The sequence below is a fragment of the Phragmites australis genome, chromosome 1 (genome assembly GCF_958298935.1).
Source record: "Phragmites australis chromosome 1, lpPhrAust1.1, whole genome shotgun sequence".
Classification (NCBI taxonomy): domain Eukaryota; kingdom Viridiplantae; phylum Streptophyta; class Magnoliopsida; order Poales; family Poaceae; genus Phragmites; species Phragmites australis.
This window is the reverse complement of record NC_084921.1, coordinates 54,369,474-54,389,074: the sequence shown is the minus strand read 5'-3', so window position 1 is coordinate 54,389,074 and position 19,601 is coordinate 54,369,474. Positions and strand designations below refer to the sequence as shown.

Below are 19,601 nucleotides of genomic sequence, written 5' to 3'. Positions count from 1 at the left end.
TGGGTCTCGTGTAGATAGAATTATAAACGGATATCTGATTAAAAAAAATTGATCATTTGAAGTAGAGTAGAACAAACTTTTCTCGCTTGTTTCAGTGACGTTCTGACCTTTTTTTTGTCATCGTGTGATTTTAAGGAAAAGCACGTTAGGGCGGACGCCGTTCATCCCGTATCTTTTCAGATAGCCCCCTCCACTTTCCGTTTTTAATTTTTTTTCCTCTCATGTCTATTTTGAAAAAGTTTTCCAAATAAGTTTTTCAAAAAAAAAATTCTGGAAAAGTTAATGAGTAAAGTTTTGAGAAAAAGTGAACAAGAAAAATTTGCTCAGAAAAGTTTTCGATTTTTTTTTCAAAAATGCTGGATCAGCACGCACACGCGCACGCGATTTGCTGCTCACCCCCCCCCCCCCCCCGCCCCGACAGCCCCCACTTTCCATGTTTGAAAAAAAATTGAAAACTTCTCTTCAAAACTTTTCTCATTAACTTATTAAAAAAACTTTTCCAAAAATAGAAAGACGCGGGAGGGAACAAGTTTCAAAAACAGAAAATATGGAGAGAGCTGTCTAAAAAGTTGCTGGTTCTCTGGCGCCCGCGTGTGGAATAGCAGCGCCCTAAATAAACCACACTGGCGATCACAACAATCAAAGGCAATAATAGAGCAGCATCAACTCAAGTCACAGTGAAGGCAAGCTAGATAAGCTTTGTCAACCACAGCCATCATATGATAAGAAGCACGAAAAAGCACACGCCATTCATGGTGCTGACATCTCAAACACGTTATGTGCAGGCATCTGCTAGATGACAGACAGAAAAAGAACATGTTTTGCCACAAGATTCTACCATCATGTCATTTCCAATGGTGTTGATTCTGCAAAATAACATGCACGATAAGGTAAAAGAGCCGCAACCCTCGGTTGAGCTCACAGCCCTAGATCCTGGTAACCACAAATAGCATGCATATAAATCTCAACTGGATCTCACCATTCAGATCAGCTGCTAAATCTGCTAGAGATAACCGGAACCAGGCAGCTTTGAGCTGTAGCGAAAACGAGCTGCACAAAAACTTCCACTTCATATAGGCCATGTTCTAAAGCACTCCTGTATGTAAGCTGGGTTATAGTCTTATAGATGGATGTTAGCTAAAGTTGCCTTTCGACTCCATTCAACTGAAAGAGCTGTTAGCTGAGCAGCCGTCAATTGTCAAGCTACTGCATCTGGCCAGGAGTTCCTCCTCTACAGTCTGTTACGAGTAAAGGAATGGTTAGGTGCAAGCTATTGAAAATGCAAGTATCAAATTATACTGGGGAGTGCAGTTGAGTTCACCTTGTATGTTTGAAGCAAAAGCTGACCACCAATATGTTTCTCTCTCGCATATCTGTCATAAGTTCGCATCAATGGAGCACTAACAACCTGCAGTGAACGGAGGCAGTAGAATCAATAAATTATTCTTTTTTTTGCCGTGAAATGTCAAATAGATCTTTTCTTCACAAATTTTATAACATTGTTTTTATTTTTATGGAAGATGTGTATATCCAGATTTCGTCATTATAGTTTGTGTACACTCACACACCTTAATTTTGAAAGTTTTTTACCATTATTTGGTTTGGAAACTAAAAACGTATAGACGCTGTGAAAAGTTTATCTCAGAGGAATCACATGCATGAATGATAATATTATTGTACTAGGGATTATATTAGCAAAATTATGATTCTCGGGAATTATGAACTAACTAAAGAGATGAAAACATAATACTAAACCGAGGATCAGTCATCAGCCCATAGCAAAATGTGTGATGCCATCTTAAAAAACCATATAGGGACAAATGAAAGCACTGTGTGCTTGTGTCCCTCGCATCATACAACAGTTGGAGGTGAGATTCTTTCTTACACTTTCGTAGAAAAACAGTATCATTGATAAAACAAAAGGTCTAAGATGATTACTGTTAATATGGCTGATCATTGTTCAAGTAGCTTTTTTTAGTCCATCAAATTGCTGAAAGCTCTGTTCGGACTCCATTACAGGTGCAAATGTCTATGCAAAGATGTGCAGTGTACATTGGGGGTGTAGCTACCCATGGGTGTAGAAGAAGATTTTGCTTCCATTACAACGCAAACAAGTGCAGATTTTCATTTCGAAATTCTGGAAGTAACACAATGCAGAGCACATAATTGGGAAATGAACAAGGAACATAAGGCATATTTGATTCCATTGCCTACCCTTGCTCAAATTCAAATTCAATTTTTCTTGCTCAAAAGCAATGGTAGGCAAGGTTGGGCAAGGGAACCAAACATGCCCATAGATAATATGGGATAAACATTACCAACCCTATGCTACTACTAAGTACTAAAGCAAAATGCAGTACAAATACTGCAAAAATAACATTTCCTGACAAAGACAAGGTAAAACAAGAACCTGCAAACAGAGCTCTGAGATATCTCCCTCTGTAATACACAGTTGTGTCAGTCTCATGGTTTCCTTCTCCATACTTTCCTGAACCTATAGACAACATATATCAACAGTGTTGAGAAACCACGAAACGAGGCACCGTTGGCTCATTAATTACTATAAAAGTATTGACCTTGGCAAGGTAATCTGGCAGAGCATAGTGCATAATCCATTCGGAACTTTTCTCAGAGTAGTAAGCATATGTATCTTGAAGCACAGCATTTTTCATGAAGGTGTGGACTTCAGAACGACATATGCCACGCATAACATTCATCAAAAGGCCCATATCGACCTTACTTCCATCACGCTCCCGGCGAATCTGGGATCAATTGGATTGTTATGTACAGAAGGAACACATTTAAAAACGAAATAAATACAGCTATCTAAGAAATACCAGAGTAAGTAGAGCATCTGTTACTTCATCCTTGAAGGAAAAGACCTAGCAAAAGGGCAATGGTCATAACAAGTTGCAGATACACAAGTGGGTAAGCAGCTCATCCTAAAAGCACCTGTGGAAGCATAAGTTTTACTTGCACAATACTTACTGGACTGAAAAAAGAAGTAGCAGCAGCATCACTGAGCGAAGGTAGTTTGCTATGCGCCAGAAAGCAGCGGTCCAAATAGCTGAAGAAGCCACTTACACAACTAACCATGATGCAATAGTTTGACCATATGTTCACAAGCTCTCTAAACAGGTAGTCATCTCGCTTATGCATTAGATGGGGCAAAACCTAATAAACAAATGAGGAGAAAAACATGTCAAGCAAGGGAAAGAAGGAACATGAACTTTTTAAGTATGTGATGCACACAATTACATGACCACTTTATGCATTTGGGTTATTTTGATATGAATGTGTTATCAACTTATCACGATGGTTCTGCAGTAAAGCAGGGAGACGGCAGTAATGTCTCGTTATTTTTTGTGCATGAGGGCTGAAGATACACAATAATAAGGTGATCCTTGCAGAAATAGAAGTCCACTACTCCACTCACCTTACTAAAATAGTCGAAACAACAGAAATTACACGTCTAAATTCACAACATCAGCAAAATGTAGCCATGAAGTCTGGTGTAAAAGCATATGTGCTTTTGCGCTAAGGCAAGAAGATATATGCTGGTCTTTGCAGCAATTCCTTCTGGTGTCAGCTCACAATTTGCCTCAGATCAAGGCAATGGAATCATCAAAAGAAGCCAACTGCTAGAAGTACTAAGGGCCTATTTGGCAGAGCTCTAATCCCAAGAATTCTTGGAGCTAGATATCTGCTAGACGAATTCATGGAGCTAGAGCTGGCGACACCATGGGTGTTTAGATAAACTATTTATTTCCATTTTAGGCTAAAAATAGAAGTTTAAACCACTTTATTTTAGCTCATAAATACCAGATCTGATGTGGAGCTTGGAGCTAGAGCCCTGCCAAATAGGGCCTAAATATCCCGCAAATGGTCGATCTGAGATTCACCCATGGGCAGCAAGACAATCTGGTCTAGTTGCTGTGGAACTAAAAGTACTAAGTACTACTTTCAAAGATTTATTAGTCAGGGTTTTACCTAAGAACAAATATAACAATAACACAAAGATGCCCTGGAATAGCTCCAACAGCACGCGTCATAAGATTTTATACAGCGGGACTGGGAAATGGTAAGACACAAACTCCACCTACAGTGCATGAAAAACTACAAACATATATATGACAAGTTGACAACATAGAGAAGAATCAAGTTTTCATTTAATATGAGAATTCACTGATGAAAAGAAATGTCACAAATATCGCATGCTTTCATGTCACCTGGATTACAGTTACAGAATAGATCCAGCTTGCACAATGCCATAATACACTGCATTAACAGGTCCAAATCTTAATATACAGCGAGATTACAGAATAGTATTTCATTTATATACGATCTGTTAGCGGAGTTAGAACATTCATTTAATTTTCAAATATATGATTTCAGTCATCCTTTTTCCCTATTAAAAGTTTTCATGGTCAGACCTATAAATAATGCCTCAAGCCCTCAACTATAGAGTATAGAAGAATTTCGGGATAGAAACTAAAACAAAAAATTATAGTACCATTGCACGGACACATTTTTCAAGCGTCATCTTGTAACCATTGTACATCTCTTGACAGTACTGGTTTTTCTGCACAGCCATCCTATAAACACAACTGGAAAAGTAGAGGAATGAATGGCCAGCTGCAACTTTAAATGTTTCATGGATAATAGTTAAGATGCATATAGGATTAGCCTGCCATAGGAGCGTACTCATAGCAATTCATGTACTCATCCACAGTTGGCCTTGTGCTCGTGAAACCCTCCAAAATCTTTGAGCATTTCACAATTCCCTGTTCCAGGACCCTCCAGCCATCCTCAAAGTTTAAGTGCCCGTTCATTTTTGCTCTTGCACTGAACTGCATTGACAAATAAATGCATAAGAGGAGTTAATTTCTGGAGATCCAAAAGTAGCAGAAGAAATGTAGCAAAACTAGGAATTGATTATTGTGAAAGGGGCATCTGTAACACATAGACTTTGCACTGGTAATATCATCCAAAGTGGTTCGTTATTCAAAATCCCATTATGCCGCAAAACCCTCAGCAGATAATGTTCCTGTTTTTCTAATACTCTTAATACAACGGCCAGTAGGCAGAAAGTCTCCTGTGGCCATCAGAAAAAAGGGCACTTATGCTGCAGCTGCAAGGATCTATCAACTATGCATTTACATATAACCTAAACTTCATTTGAGCCTAATTGAAAATTCCATCCTCATCAAGGAACTAAGGATTAAGGAAGACTAGTTCCCAGACTTAAACATGATTTAGCATACATTGTCAATTTATCATAACAGAATAGTACAAGAGAAGGTATCGAGATTGACACATTGATGTAATACCCATCACAAGGTGCTAATCAGGGCGCAGCTGAATAATGTGCTGGAGAACACAATATCTGGCCACATCATTCATCACACGTAAACAATCCAACCAAAGGCAAAGCATCGCATGGAACTGAGGGTGCTAAATTCACACGCAGTGGCAAAAGATCTCACTAAAAAACAGTACAGCTACATATGCATCACACATTATCGGTAAGAGAGAAAGAGCAAGCAAGCAAATCGCAACCAATCATACCCAACAAGCATACGTGCAATCATGAGCAAACCAAGTAGATGGATTCTGACCTCATCTCATGGGACATATTGATTTGGTTTCACTCGATTCAAATTCTCAGAAAACAAATGAGTTATACATAGGGGAAAGCCAAAAACAACCAACCAACCCTATCAGTAGTGCAGGTGAGCAGGAGAGTAACTCAAATTCTCGAAACAAAAATTAGCATTCACTATCATAACAGAAGGTCTCGAGTTTGACACATTGAGGTTACGCTAATTAATGGACAAATAATCACCACCACACCGCGCCAGTGAGCACGATTTCTGACCCACATCATGCACGGGATTGGTCACATGTAAACAATCGAAGCAGAGGCCGCAGGGCATCGGGGTTCGTTCAGTGGAACCCCCGAAATATTTGGAAGATAAACCGCACCCGCACCATCGGCGGACTAATTATGCGCGCTGAAGAACAACCTTATCTAAGCATGGATGAATGGGTACCACACCACGCAGCAAACTGAACGAAGAGAACGAGGGATTTGGAAGTGATCGCTCACAGCCGCAGCAACGAAAAAGGTTGGGGAAAGCGAAATCAAGCGCCCAATCGATCAGTAGCGCGAGGGAGGGGAAGAGGAGGAGGAGCATACTACCCACGGAGATGGAGAGGCGCTGGCGAGGATCGCTCGCAAACTGCTCCCCGCGTCTCGCCTGCTCTGTCGCCCCTCGGCTGCGTGCTGTGCGGAAAACGGCGGCGGATGGGGTGGGGTTTTAAAGGGATTTCCCTCGCTCGCTCGCTCCCCTCTCCGCTTGCTGTCGTTTCGCTCGTGCCGAAAAGGTAGAAAAGGCTCGATGCGGCCCGGGACTCCGGGACGCAGTGGCGTAGTTTATGTTTATCCGGACTTCGTGCTGTTTGCCGCAGCTCAAATTTATAAAGTTTGGTTGAAAACCGGTGTTTTTTTCTCTAAAAACTGTTTAGGGTTTTTAGCTTTTGGCCATTATGTTTTACGAGAATTTTTTATGTTCTTAATACATTAAAAATTTGAAAAGTCATTCTCAATCAGTTTATCCGCTTTTAGTTTATTTCTTCAGAAACTAACTTTTTAATTTTTCAAAAGCTAATTAATTTGCTTCAGTTTTTGGTTTCTGAGTATTTTTGTATTTTTTACTTTTGGAATATAAAAATAAAAAAGCTAAAATAAACAGAGCCTTTCTCAGTAATTGGGTGTTTCAGTTTTTAGCTTAGGAGTATTTTTTTTTATTTTTTTACTTTTAAAATATAAAAATAAAAAAAATCTCGTTCACGAAGCACCCGATTACTTGCGAAGTACCTATTTGTTTCAACTTTTTATTTTTTATATTTTGAAAAAAAAATAGGTGTTCCTTTCGAAAATTAGCGGAACTAGACTATTGTCCGGAAAGAAAAAAAATACTTCATCATTGCTCTTAAAATTTAAAACACTATCAAAACGGTCATAAAAAATTTTAAAAACATTTTATGGTGTAGAGAATAATATGATCTAGCGCTTAAAAAATCAGATAAAAATATGATACGTACAATAAAAAATAAAAAGATAAATTTTATTGGACATAGTCTATCCAACGGATAACATGTTTATTTTTTTAAATCTATCGTCTGCTAAAAAGTGCTTAGTTATGCAATTTTTTAAAATGGATGCTTATTTTTGCAAATTTTTATTTTTGAAATATAAAAATATAAAAATCACTGGTGAACAGGGAGGAAGACCTGACCTGATACGTAGATTACTTATCGGACGGACATATAACGAGTTTGGTGAATCGGACAGTTGCCGTTTTGATTATGACATAGACTACCCCGGAGGAGAGGAATGCGACCGCATTGAGATGTAACGGATGGGGACTCCGGATGGATGAATCAATTTTGTAGTATTTTTGTTTGAATAAACTCAAATACAGAACTGCTTGTGTATAACAGTAGATTTGCTGAAAAAAATGTTGTAAAGAAAAGAAAATGTTCGAACAAGTGCGTTCACCTTTTGTTCTCTGAAAAATAAAGAGTGGACGCTCCAAAAAAAAAAGAAAATAAAGAACGAACGGAGTACAGCAGATTAGTCTTTTTCATGGCCCAAAACTCATGAAGTCTATTGGGCCCATGCGCTTTGGCTGGGCCTATAGCTGCCCAGACTACTAGGCCTAAAATTTATTTTTATATTTTTCAAAACAGGTGCATATATTTGCGACGGGCTGTTCACTTGGTCATGTGGCGTCTTTCTCAAAAAAGAAAAAACTTGTTCATGTTTTTCTTTCGAGAATGTAAAACTTGTTCACGTGGAATCAGTTTATCGTTCGTAAAAAAATTGTTTATCCTCCTCCTTTGTGTGTGTGTGAAGCTAGTTAGTACTATGTAATTCACTCACAAACATGGTCCTCGTCATGATATCTGACGGGAGTTAACGCGCGCAGATATTAATTAATCTGCATTATTGCATGACCGTGCATGCAACTGTTAGATCTTTGACAAACTCAGGCCTCCGTGAGCCGTACTGCATGCATGCTGGCCTGAATGCAAATCTCACTTTTCATCAATAGTTTCTCTGAACCCGTACGTACGTCTGTAACAGACCCTGGAGTATTTTGCATCAGCCTGCGCTCTGCCGGCTGCATGCATGCTTCCAGCTGCCAAGCTTGGAGCTTCAGCCTGATGAGCTCTGCCTGATCGATCAGCTAGCTAGCTCTTAGTTCGTCGAGCAAACTTGTATTGCTCTCCGATTCCTGAACGCCGAAACACTCTACAGATTTAAGATTCGATCGTTCGAAATTTTGACTGACCATCAACTTTATTTCTTTTTAACGAAACAGTACGTACGTAATGCTCTGCTGTTATTTTATTGAAGGAGGACAGGAGGAAAAAGAGCGACGTCATAATTAGTTTCAGAAATCAGCAAGAAATCAAGGAGAGAGTACGGGTCTGTTTGGTACAGCTCTAAATTCGAGATTCATGTTGCATCTAGAGTTTGTATAATAAAATAAAGTGGTTTAAACATTTATTTTTTCTTAAATTTCTTAATTAAATCACTTAACCAAATACCCTCAATCCATCCACAGTTTCAGATCCTGAATTTCTTGGAGCTGGATATGACCAGCTCCAAGAAATCCAAGATCTGTATCCCTGCCAAACACAACAACAACAACTCTGCATTGTCAATAATTCGTCATCTGCTTACGTCATGGACGCAGCGACAGATTGGGCATGTGTTGCTGTTGAGTGCTTGTTAAATATTATTAAGCATAAATATGTATCATAAGCATATGTTTAATTGTTGAGTGTTTGTTAAAAAAAATTGGTGGCTTAACTTTTGTGAAGTGTTATGAAAATATCAATTTTAGAGTTTGCTTTTAGTTAAGTCTCGCATAGGCATTACAGTTGAAACCATTTAAAATGGGTTAATCTCATTTCGAGATCCCTGCACAAACATTTTTAGATTTTTCGGAGCACCAGAATATCTTTTATGGATTTAAGGGGAGAGAAGGAATAGAAATAATTTTCAGCTAAAATAGACTTACTTCACTTGCAAGTGGGACCCACCTTAGGCTGGCCCACCCCCTCCTTTTTCTCTCACCAGCGGCCTCACCTCCCTCTCTCTCCTCTCCCTGCCCCACGCCCAAGACAGTAGCAGGAGCTGCTGCTCTCTTCTCTCCTCTCAAGCACTCTCTTCATTCCTTCCTCAAATCTCACCCTCAAGAAAAAGAATGGAGATATGCATGTGTTGCCATCATTTTCCCCTCATCCCTAACTCTCTATCCATCCAAGTTTTAATCGCATGCATGGAGAATTGGATGAGTTCCAAATCAATTTCATCACTCATCTTCTCTGAATTTTCAGCAGCAGTTTGGCCCCTCTCCGTCGAGCTTTTTCCTCTGATTTCTCCTCCAACCGATTGTCCCCAACCTCCCTCCCTTCCTGAAAGGAAGAACGTGAAATTCTTTTTCCTTTTTGCAGTGACCAGGAGATTGGATCTAGCCATAAGAGGAATGCTTGGTATAAATAAGCCACTTCTTGGTCACAAGTACCTTGGGTAAGTACCCTAGGGTTTCCATGAGAACATCACAAATTTTAGCACGGTTTTGGTTGAATTTCTGGACAACAATTGAAGATTAGCAAAGCATATCATGTTCTTAAGGCATTAGAGATGGAAAGAAGTTTTGGATGAGATAGCTAGTGAATCGAGGGTGTAGAGTGAGTGTATTAGGTTTAGAACCAATGTATTAGTATCATTTCATGTTTATGTGGTTTAGATTTTAACTTGTAAGTCGATTTGATTGATGAATCATCGCGAACAATGGTTTTGCAGAACTTCAGAGAGTCCAGATAAAAATCTGGAGAGTCCGGATATCCTAGAGAAAATCCAGAAACCCGGAGAGTCCAAAGAATTATGTGGAGACTCCAGAAAAATCCGGAGAGTCCGAAGAATAATGTGGAGACTTCGAAAAAATTCGGAGAGTTAGGAGATTTGTCCAGAGACTCCGGACCCCTGTTACTTTTCGACGATGTTTAGATCGCAAACTTTCATTGTTTCTTTGTATGTTTTGTACTTTTAGCTAGATGTTAGGATGCATTCACTACCGATATGCATCATGTAGCATTTCCATTACATCTCTTTCATGCTCACCATTGCATGCGATCTTCGTTAGTGAATAAAGGACCGGAGGGTAATATGGGCGTGATTGAGGGCGATCCGAAAGTTGTTTCCGTTGCTTTTGAAGCTAACCAACAAGGCAAGCATCTAATGATTTTTATCCCATTACTTCGGATCATATATTATGTCAATTAATAAGTTATGTTTTATGTATGTTTGCATGTCAATAAGTCTTATGTCGGGTTTTGGGTTATATTCTATTTATTGTATTACCCTCACTTGATATTGTTTATCGTTTGATCTTTTTGTAACCTGGGTTGTTCATGTCACAAAATGGTCTAACTTAAAAAGAATGTGTCATGCTTATCATGGCTTAGGTCCTCAGTAGAAGTCGAACGCTGATTTAGCCATCGTTCGAGAGTTTAGAGCTTTTCTTATATCACAAAGATAATGATGATGAAGGATGGTGTAAGTTAGTGAGGATGGATCAAGATTTAGACAGGCAATAGGGATGGATTGAGAAGGGAGTCTCAGATGCTATAGGCTCGCTTGAATCGATTAAGTATCGTCCGTTGTTATAGTTGGCTTTAGCACTTACCGTGTATTCGTATATGGGATGGATGAGCCGAATACCTTATGTAGCTATGATCTTTTGGTGTGCTAGTCTTGGATATTGTCGGCATAATAGGCTTAGAAGTGGTATCTAGTTTGCTCTGGGATTAGTTCTAGATGATCCCTGCATGTTGAGACGCATGTTCAGACGGGAAAGGTTGATATGAGTACCCCTTGTGTGGATCTGTATGGTCACGCAAGTCATATGGTCATCAAGTCGTGTAGGTAATAAAGTATCCACCTGCAGGGTGTAGAACAATTCGAATTATCGTGCTCTCGGTTATGAGTACACTTCTGTCCATTTACATTAATCGTAGAGTTTTGGTTGTAATTGTGATGGTATGTTGAGAAATGTATGGTGATGTTGTTGAAGTTTTTATACAGTTCAAGTTATAATTATAGTATGATAATGATCTCAAGATAGAAGATTATTTATGGTTAGATGTAGATGCTTACACTTGAGTTGAATTTTCTCTTGCATATGAAATTCACTTAATCTTATGGCTGAGTCCTTGCTAATTATCCAAATTACATTATCTTTGAAGTTGGGCTATTTATAAGTGCCCATTATGGATTAAGTCTTACAAGTACATTCGTATTCACGTGCTTTGTTTGTTTTTCAGGTGAGAAAGATTTAGTTTTTGATTATTTTACGCCTGTCGATGTTGGAGGCGAGCAGGAGTAGTGTCATTCTACTCGTGTGTTGTTATTTTAGGGTGACGCCTCATGGCAATGGCGCTATTTATCTTTTGTCATTATGTAACTATTTCTACTGCGTAGTTACTCTAATAATATTCGGTTTATATGTTTATTGTAAAGTTAATCAACATAAATACTTGTAACTTAATTTAATTACTCGCTCTTTATTATATCTTGTGATGATGTGCTGGTTGTAAATGTGTGTTCCGATCTTAGGTACAAAATACATCATTTGACTAATAGGATGATATTCTAGTTAATCATCATAGTTATAATTACACAAATGATCGACTTAATGATTAATTAAAATATTATCTGAATGATTGCTCACAAAGATCTATTAAATATTAATCATATATGCCATGTAATGAGCAATAAATTTTCATTTGGACTACTTTAATATCTAAATTAGGAACGTGTGTCGATCGTGCAAGTAGTACTACAGGAGGAAACGTTTACATCACCGCTATATATATAATTTTTTTCCTGATGAATCGATCCTACATACGTGATGAATATTAATTATGCGCACATCAATAGACTGTAATTCCAACGCAAGCTGCTAGCTGCAGACAACATGTCAGGCATTTTAAGACCATCCCAATCGTATTTTTTTTTATTTGGTTTTTTTCCGAATTTCTTATCCCGTTTCTATTCTTTTATTTTTTTCTTATTTTAATCTGCTTTACTTTAAAAGAATTTGTGAAGTAAAAGAAGAGAAAATCTCATTTTGAAAGGAATAATTTTAAAAATTTCTTCGTGATGAAAACCATAAAAAAAAATTGTTATACGAACGTTAAAAAGAACTAAAATCATTTTGTAAATAGATTCTGGATACTAACGGAAAGAGGGATTCTGATCCCTTAACCAACGTGCAGCGGATCCGCCGCGTGAATTAGTGTGCTAGTGTGCTACTCGATCGATTCTGTTGCATGCTTCTTCTAATTAAGGAAGACCAATTAACTAAGGGATGATGTATACATAGATCAGAGGTAATCGGGCGTCGTGATGATGCATGCATGTAATAATTAAAGAGCGTAGTACTAATAATGCCTCCTAATTTGCGAGGCGACACGCACCCTCCATCTCCCTCGCCTAGACGCACCGCCGTACGCCGGGCCCGGCTGTTACACAGTCACTGTGCAGGAATAGCGAAGCCCAGACCTCCACTTGCCATTGCAAGGCTGCAAGAGTTCCCCAGTTGCAGCATCGTTCGATCAAACTTTGGGGCTGTACATGCAGGCTCGTGTAGCTCTATCACCGGACAGCCTTTGCTTGCCAACAATGGAGTAAGTTTTATTTCCTTCGCTAGCTCATTTCATATAATATATATATATATATATATATATATATATATATATATATATATATATATATATATATATATTGTCTATTCTACTCTCTGCGCTAAAAATAGCTATTTAACACCCTGGCCGCACGCGCCCTCCAACCCTGATCTCCTGAACCACCCCGCCAACCAGACACCCAGCCCGCAACCGTAGTTCATTTGTTATTGTAACCGTATATCTGTTCATTATTTTACGATTGAACGTTACCATTAAATACATTGTTTCATATAAGTAAATTCTTATTCATTACGACCGTACATATGTAACCTCCCCACTAATCAACACATTGCTCCCCAGCCTAGCCTGCAACCGTAATGCATTAGTTATTGTAACCTTATATAGGTTCATTTTTTTACCGCTAGATGTTACCACTACCCGCAACTGTAAAAAACACAAAGACGTTCCCCGCAACCGTAAAATCTCGACCACCGTGAATAAAAAAACGAAACCACCCCCTCTTTCCTCCTATTTCATTCCAGTTTCCATCCCATGTCTCTCTCCTATCCAACTCTCTCTCATATCCAATGCTCAAATCTTGATCTAGATCGGCGGCGGCGGCAGTGACGATGGATGCCAAGAAGGCCATGATGCACGTAGATGTGGATGTTGGATGCACCGGTGGCAGCCCCCATGGGAGGTCGCATCTAGCCTCCCTCCCTCGTCGAGTGTTGCCCGCGCGTAGGGGAGTGGCGGGCACAATAAAATTGGGCATGAGGCGTCTTCCTCTTCCTCCAACTAGTAGGACAAGCACCGCGCAGGCCCTGCTGGCCACCCTCATGATGCGAAGCACCGGCAAACGTCCTTGATCCGGTAGCCATCAGTGCGGATCTGACTTCTGAGTGAAGGGCGTGGATATGAGTTGAATTGGCTCGCCCATGTAATGGATCTGAGCAGATGTGACTAATTAGGTCTATTGTTTTTGTTGGTTTTCTGTAAATCGGGCATGGTTTCTTGATCGATCCATTACATGTAGTTGTTGGCTAGATTAGTCAATTTTGGGCTCCTTCAATGGAGCAGATTCTAATGTTGTATTTTATCTCTGTTTTGATCTATGCAGTAACTGCAAATGTATAATCCAGTAGGTCGGATCTTCTCGGCACAATCCCCAGCACTGCAGGCTTTGTTACACATCTATCCTCCTCTCCTCCTCAAGCAGACATGGTGACAGGGACACCCACGGCAAGGGTGATGACGGCGGCAACAACGTACTACAGTCATCCATAAAGATATTAGTGTAGAATTTAGTACTGCTGACTGTAGAATCCAATACATGTACTAATATCATCTATTAGTAGGTATTGTGTAATATTCATTATTATTACAATACAAAATTTAGTAGTACAATTCCTGAAATCATGTATTTAAAGGAACATAATCAAGTGCAGGAACTATGCAATATTTCACTGTTATGCGACATGGATAACATTCTTTGTTTCAAGTAGTATGTTCTCTGATGTAACCATAAAAGGCTTGTCATTATACGGCTTGCAATACGGAATTCTACGGTTAAAGTCAATAGAGTTTACGGTTACGAATACTGGGTTTTCACGGTTGCGAGCTCATCATACTGTGTTTTACGGTTGCAAGGTGCTCGCCAGAACTCAATACGTTAAAAATCAGGGACCAACACTGTGTTTTTACAGTTACGAATATCAATTTTACGGTTGCGAATGATAATTTTACGGTTGCGGGTGATCGCTGGAGCCTTGCTACGATCGGGGCGCGGGAAGGCCGGGGCGTTAAATAACTATTCTTAGCGCAGCGCTAAGAATAGCAGCGCCCTATATATATATTGTATATATATATATATATAAATGAATCAAGTGGTACAGTAAAAATGAAAAGAGCAGATCATCTTGTTGCTTGACAAACAAATTGTCTATATGGTTCAACACGGACGCAAACAAATCACACACCTGACACCAACAAACGCTGTCTCTTTGCGCATTTATATAGCTGCCGGCTTCTTCTTTCTTTTCTCTTCTTTTGCCGGTCCAGCATTTAGATTCAGCGTGCAACTTGCAGGGATCATACCTGGAATCTCTCCTAACGCATAGCATGCCTCTCCACTTCTTTAAGCCTCCATTATTGTCCAATTCAGTTCACCCAACTGCCACAAGCTGCCTGCATGCATCCATGCTAGCTGATGTAGTGTTATTCTTGTTGTTGTTATTTAAGAAAGTTTTACCCAAATAGTATGCGTGGGTGAGGTGGCTTATGCCACCACTAATTGTGCACTGAGATCTGTGCACTGTTTTGTCTCGTTAGTTTGCAAAATTAGTTTGCCATTTGGTGTTGCTGCACTAGTAACATACATGCATGCATGTATATGTATATTCTTCTTTCTGCTCGTTAGTTTGCAAAATAACATACATGCATGCATAGTGCCGTTGTGGCATCTAGCAAAGCATGTGCAGTGGCATTTCTATATATCGTGAAGTAAGAACGCAATGGTTTTGTCTTAATTAGGTGTGCCGGCAACATGGGTTATATAAGTGAGTGAGAATTGAACTAGACTTTCGTAGAGAAATTAAGGGATCTCCAATGTCCAGTATCCTATTCTAGCTCAATGGATCCCCTCCAGGGGATGAAGATTCCTTTATAGTTCAAGTTTGTCACATTCGTCCCTGGAATCCGATCGAAGAGTTGAACGAGCAACATGACAACTTGACAAGCAACTGCAGGACATGAATGATCCCAGTTGTTGAAGAATTTAGACCATTGAAACGAGCATGGACAAAAATGTAGACATTATTAAATGATGAAGGCATCTGCTTCCATGTTATTGCCGCATATATTTGTGTTTTGATCTTGGAACATTAAGTTTTGACCAAATTACATGTCTTAGGAATCTTCCCATGGATTGGATCTCTTTTTTCTTCTCCTGCCTTAATTCATAGGATATGTGACAACTTGGGCAAACAACTTCCCACTCGTGCATTTTCTCTTCAAAATATGCTCTTTTTCCAAACATGTTCAATCAAACCAGTTCCTAAACCTTACGGAAGAAGAATAACCGAAATCTCTTTGTAGCTTTGACTTTACGTGTTTTGATTAGGTTCTTCTATAATTTTATAAAAAAATAATAACATTTACCACGTAGCTGGACTGATCATGCTTTTTCAAAAACAATTATTTAGACGGCAAATCCATAAAATTGATCTGCCTATCATTTTTAAAAGAAGAATATATGTCCTAATTAAAACTTTGGAAGTGTGGAACAACAGTGAATAATATACTTAGGTACATTTATGTTTATATCGAAACATATGCACTTTCGGCGTGCAAATTCTTTCTTAGATTGAATTGTCTAAAGAGGTAGCGCTTTAATTTGTGCTCAATTTCGAAAGAATACAGCATTGCTCCATGCCCACTTGTATTGACATAGCCCGATGGTATATTGGCTACATATGGTTATGCCAGCAAAAAATATTTTAACAATTATCCCTAAAAAAGGGAAAATGGTTCCCTTCCATTGCCAAATAGTAGACCTCTGATGTGCAGAGGAATCCACAGGAAGTACACACGCAGCTTTGGCTAAAACCCAGAGAGATCTTTGAGGCCTCCACCTCAAATTGTAGCCTAGGCTTTCCTCTTCTTTCCCTTTGGCTCTCTTATCATTCTCATAGTCTCATGGAGCATAGTGCTCTTGCCACTTGTTGCCATTCCTATGGTCTATCACAGCAAAAGGCTACGGAAAGGAGAAGTCCTACCAATAGAATGCCCAGCTTGCACATCACAAAAGCTTAGTGCATACATGCAGAACAGCAGAAGCATGACCTGCGCTGCCAAAGCTCAAAAAGCTCATGCATGCATGGGCATGTTCTTCTGTACACAGAGATTCGGTAGCCCTAGGTGCACCATTTCCAAGAGCTGTTGAAATTGGCTTGACGCATACAAAAAGAGAGGACATATCGAGGAGCCTAAGGTAAGTGTAAAGCTGGAACCTGGTCCAGGTGGACCACTTAGAGCACCGACACATGTCCACTTGCCCTGCGCTTACTTCTCCGATTGGTTACTTCTGCATGCATCGGAGACAGTGTACTGTTTGTCTGTCGATCTGTACAGTTAATGTTTTACTGCTGCGCAATTTATCGGTAATGCTGGGTTCCCGCCCGGGTTTCATGGCCCTCTTGCCACCTCGAGAGTAGAGAATGGAGGATCAACTAGTTCTCCTAATTATAGTGACAGGATACTTTCACTTAGCGATGTCAAATTAATCTGAAGGTGAATTGCTTAGCGATTGTGCAAGTCCCCGTGGCGAGAGGAAGAACTGTTGCATGCATGTACAACTGGTAACTCCTGTGCATGCGGCTATCTTTTACTGGTAGTGGTAGCTAGATGCAGACAGCAGTGGCATGTGCGTACCGCAGGATAGGACACGCACGCACTGCTGAGTGCTGACTGCCCATCTTGGCAAATCAGGCACACGTTTTGGTCGATCTCCTCATCCTCAAAGTGGCCAAGCACACAGAGGTCGACGCGCTCCTCGTTCGCTGATCCGATCTCTTAATATTATTTTGGATTTTTCAAACACTGTTTTATTTGTGGTAAGCAAGGTCATGGAGTCCAGGTAGGAGAACTAGTATATTTGGTCTTCTTGATTGTGATATGGCAGGCACATCTTAGGCAGAAAGCAGAAGGGGAATCAGCAAACACTATCTGAAGAAATCCTTTGTTGTCTAAAAAATACAACAAGCTAGATTATTATTACTCTGTGAGTACTTGCTATCAATGGAAAATGGATTCTTCCTTTGGAAAAGGTGACTAGCTAGCGACCTAGTTTGTCATGAGTCATGGATGCCAACAAGAGAAGAAGTTGCGCTCTAACTCTTATTTAGCTTGTTGCAAGTGGACATACATGACATGGACAGACAAAAAACTGAGAGAACGCCCTGCTTTTCCTTCTTGCACCTAGCTACTAGATGGAGTCATATGGACTAAAAAGCTAGAAGACCTTGGTTCGAATAAATTTCTTTGGTTGCCTTCCAAATATGGTTCTTAATTGTATGGCAAGTCACTATTTAACTTCTAGTGTGTTAAATAAACTATTTAGCTTGTTGGCTACCAAACTAAGTAAACCCACACCCGCAACCGTAAAATCCTATCATCTTTTACGGCCACGGACATTCCAACTGTAAAAAACTACACTGTTTTTATAGTCAAGAGTAGTTTTCACGGTCAAATCAGTCGGTTTTTTACTGTCCCAGAATAGGTTTTACGGTCGTCGATTTTTACGGTCTCAGAGTTGAGATTTTTATGGTTGTGGGATGGATTTTATGGTCACAGAGCTGGTTTGACGGGATTGGATTGGCTGTGGCGTTAAATAACTATTTAGCACATTGCATGCTAAATAACAGGGCGTATACAATCAGTTAAAAATAAAAACTAGAACCACCACACAGCTAGCTAGCCATATATCCAATCGATAGAGTTGGAGTTGCATATCCTATGTTGATGGAGACCTGCGTCCTTTAGTTTGAGCTGTTGAATTCTGCATACTTGGCAGTGCATGTTTATTGCTAGCTTGTTAGGTCACTCTTAATGTTTTGTTTTTAGATGATGTCTAAGAAGAGATAGTAAAAAATTGATGTTAAGAAATAAGCTCACAATATATGTATGTGTTTTTCTAGTTTCTTAAGGTTTTCTAAAACAATTTATTATCTCACAATCATCTATAATTGCTCAAAGAGCTAGTTTCTCTTATAAGAAACAAGCTCATTCTCTCATCTTTAAATTAATTGCAGCAGCATCTTTTTGTTTATGTGGACACCTAATTACTAAGAAACTAGCATTAGGAGTGGCCATAGTAACTCAATAAGTCAAGCTTGAGGAAGACATGCTATGCGTGTAATTAGCTATTTAATCAGTCAGTTCTTGCATTGCATATGTAGTGTGTATAATTAATTCTATTCTTCCATTGGTTTATGCACCAGTTAGGAGTCATTTCATGCACCTAAACAGCATCCTTACTATAAAATTGATACAGCATATGTAAGTCGGATGTGACGGTTATTGATCTTTTACTCCACAACATTAATTGTACATCACGCTAGCAATGTTTAATTGTGCTTAATTCTTGCTCCCGGGGTCATGGTTAATGTCATGATCTTAAACCAACAACGCTCAGTGGAAGAGACTCTCAAGTCTCAACACATGATATTTTTCTACACTTAATTACTTAAGGCGGCGTTGATATATATATTATAAATGCATCCATTGGGGAAAGAAACGATCAGTTGTTGAGACAAATTTTTTGTCCCCTGATGGCTTGAGCTGAAGGAACCAAGTGCTCAGTTCCTCGGCCCTTGGAACTCAGAGAATATATCAACTGGACAACCACACGCATATAATAACATATACTATATACTATACCGTACTGAATATTAAGACTCTCACCAGATATTTCTGCATCCACTGGTTTTTTGTAACTAGCTTGCACGATGGACACTATTGGTTAGTTGTTTAATGACCTAGCCTTCTATATGTAGATCCGAGCTAGGTCAGTACTACTACTCAATTTTTTTTGCAGGGAGTACTAATTTTTTAACGAAAGAGTATTATTATTTTATATATACAAGTCTCTCTCTATATATAGAAAAATTAGTATATATATATTCTACCTGTGCATAAGCATATGGAGCACGTACTTGGCTGGTCAGGACTCAAGTGGAGGAGGGGTACGACGCTGCCCTGCCTGCCTCTCCCGCAAGAAACAGTAGCACGGCCGGCTCCCCCGCGCGCATCGATCACGTGCGCATGTGGACGCTCTC

General features: G+C 39.5%; 1 protein-coding gene across 1 annotated transcript; it reads right to left on the bottom strand.

Annotated features, from left to right (window-relative positions):
• Positions 1-630: 630 nt before the first annotated feature.
• LOC133928336 (cullin-1-like) lies at positions 631-6,403 on the bottom strand. Its single transcript, XM_062374628.1, has 9 exons — positions 6,203-6,403; positions 4,705-4,850; positions 4,514-4,607; positions 2,989-3,174; positions 2,838-2,882; positions 2,577-2,762; positions 2,411-2,494; positions 1,322-1,408; positions 631-1,238 (listed from the first exon to the last, which is right to left on the bottom strand). Exons 2-9 carry the CDS (start codon positions 4,830-4,832, stop codon positions 1,161-1,163), a joined length of 888 nt encoding a protein of 295 aa, XP_062230612.1. The 5' UTR covers positions 4,833-4,850; positions 6,203-6,403; the 3' UTR covers positions 631-1,160.
• Between the last annotated feature and the right edge of the window lie 13,198 nt (positions 6,404-19,601).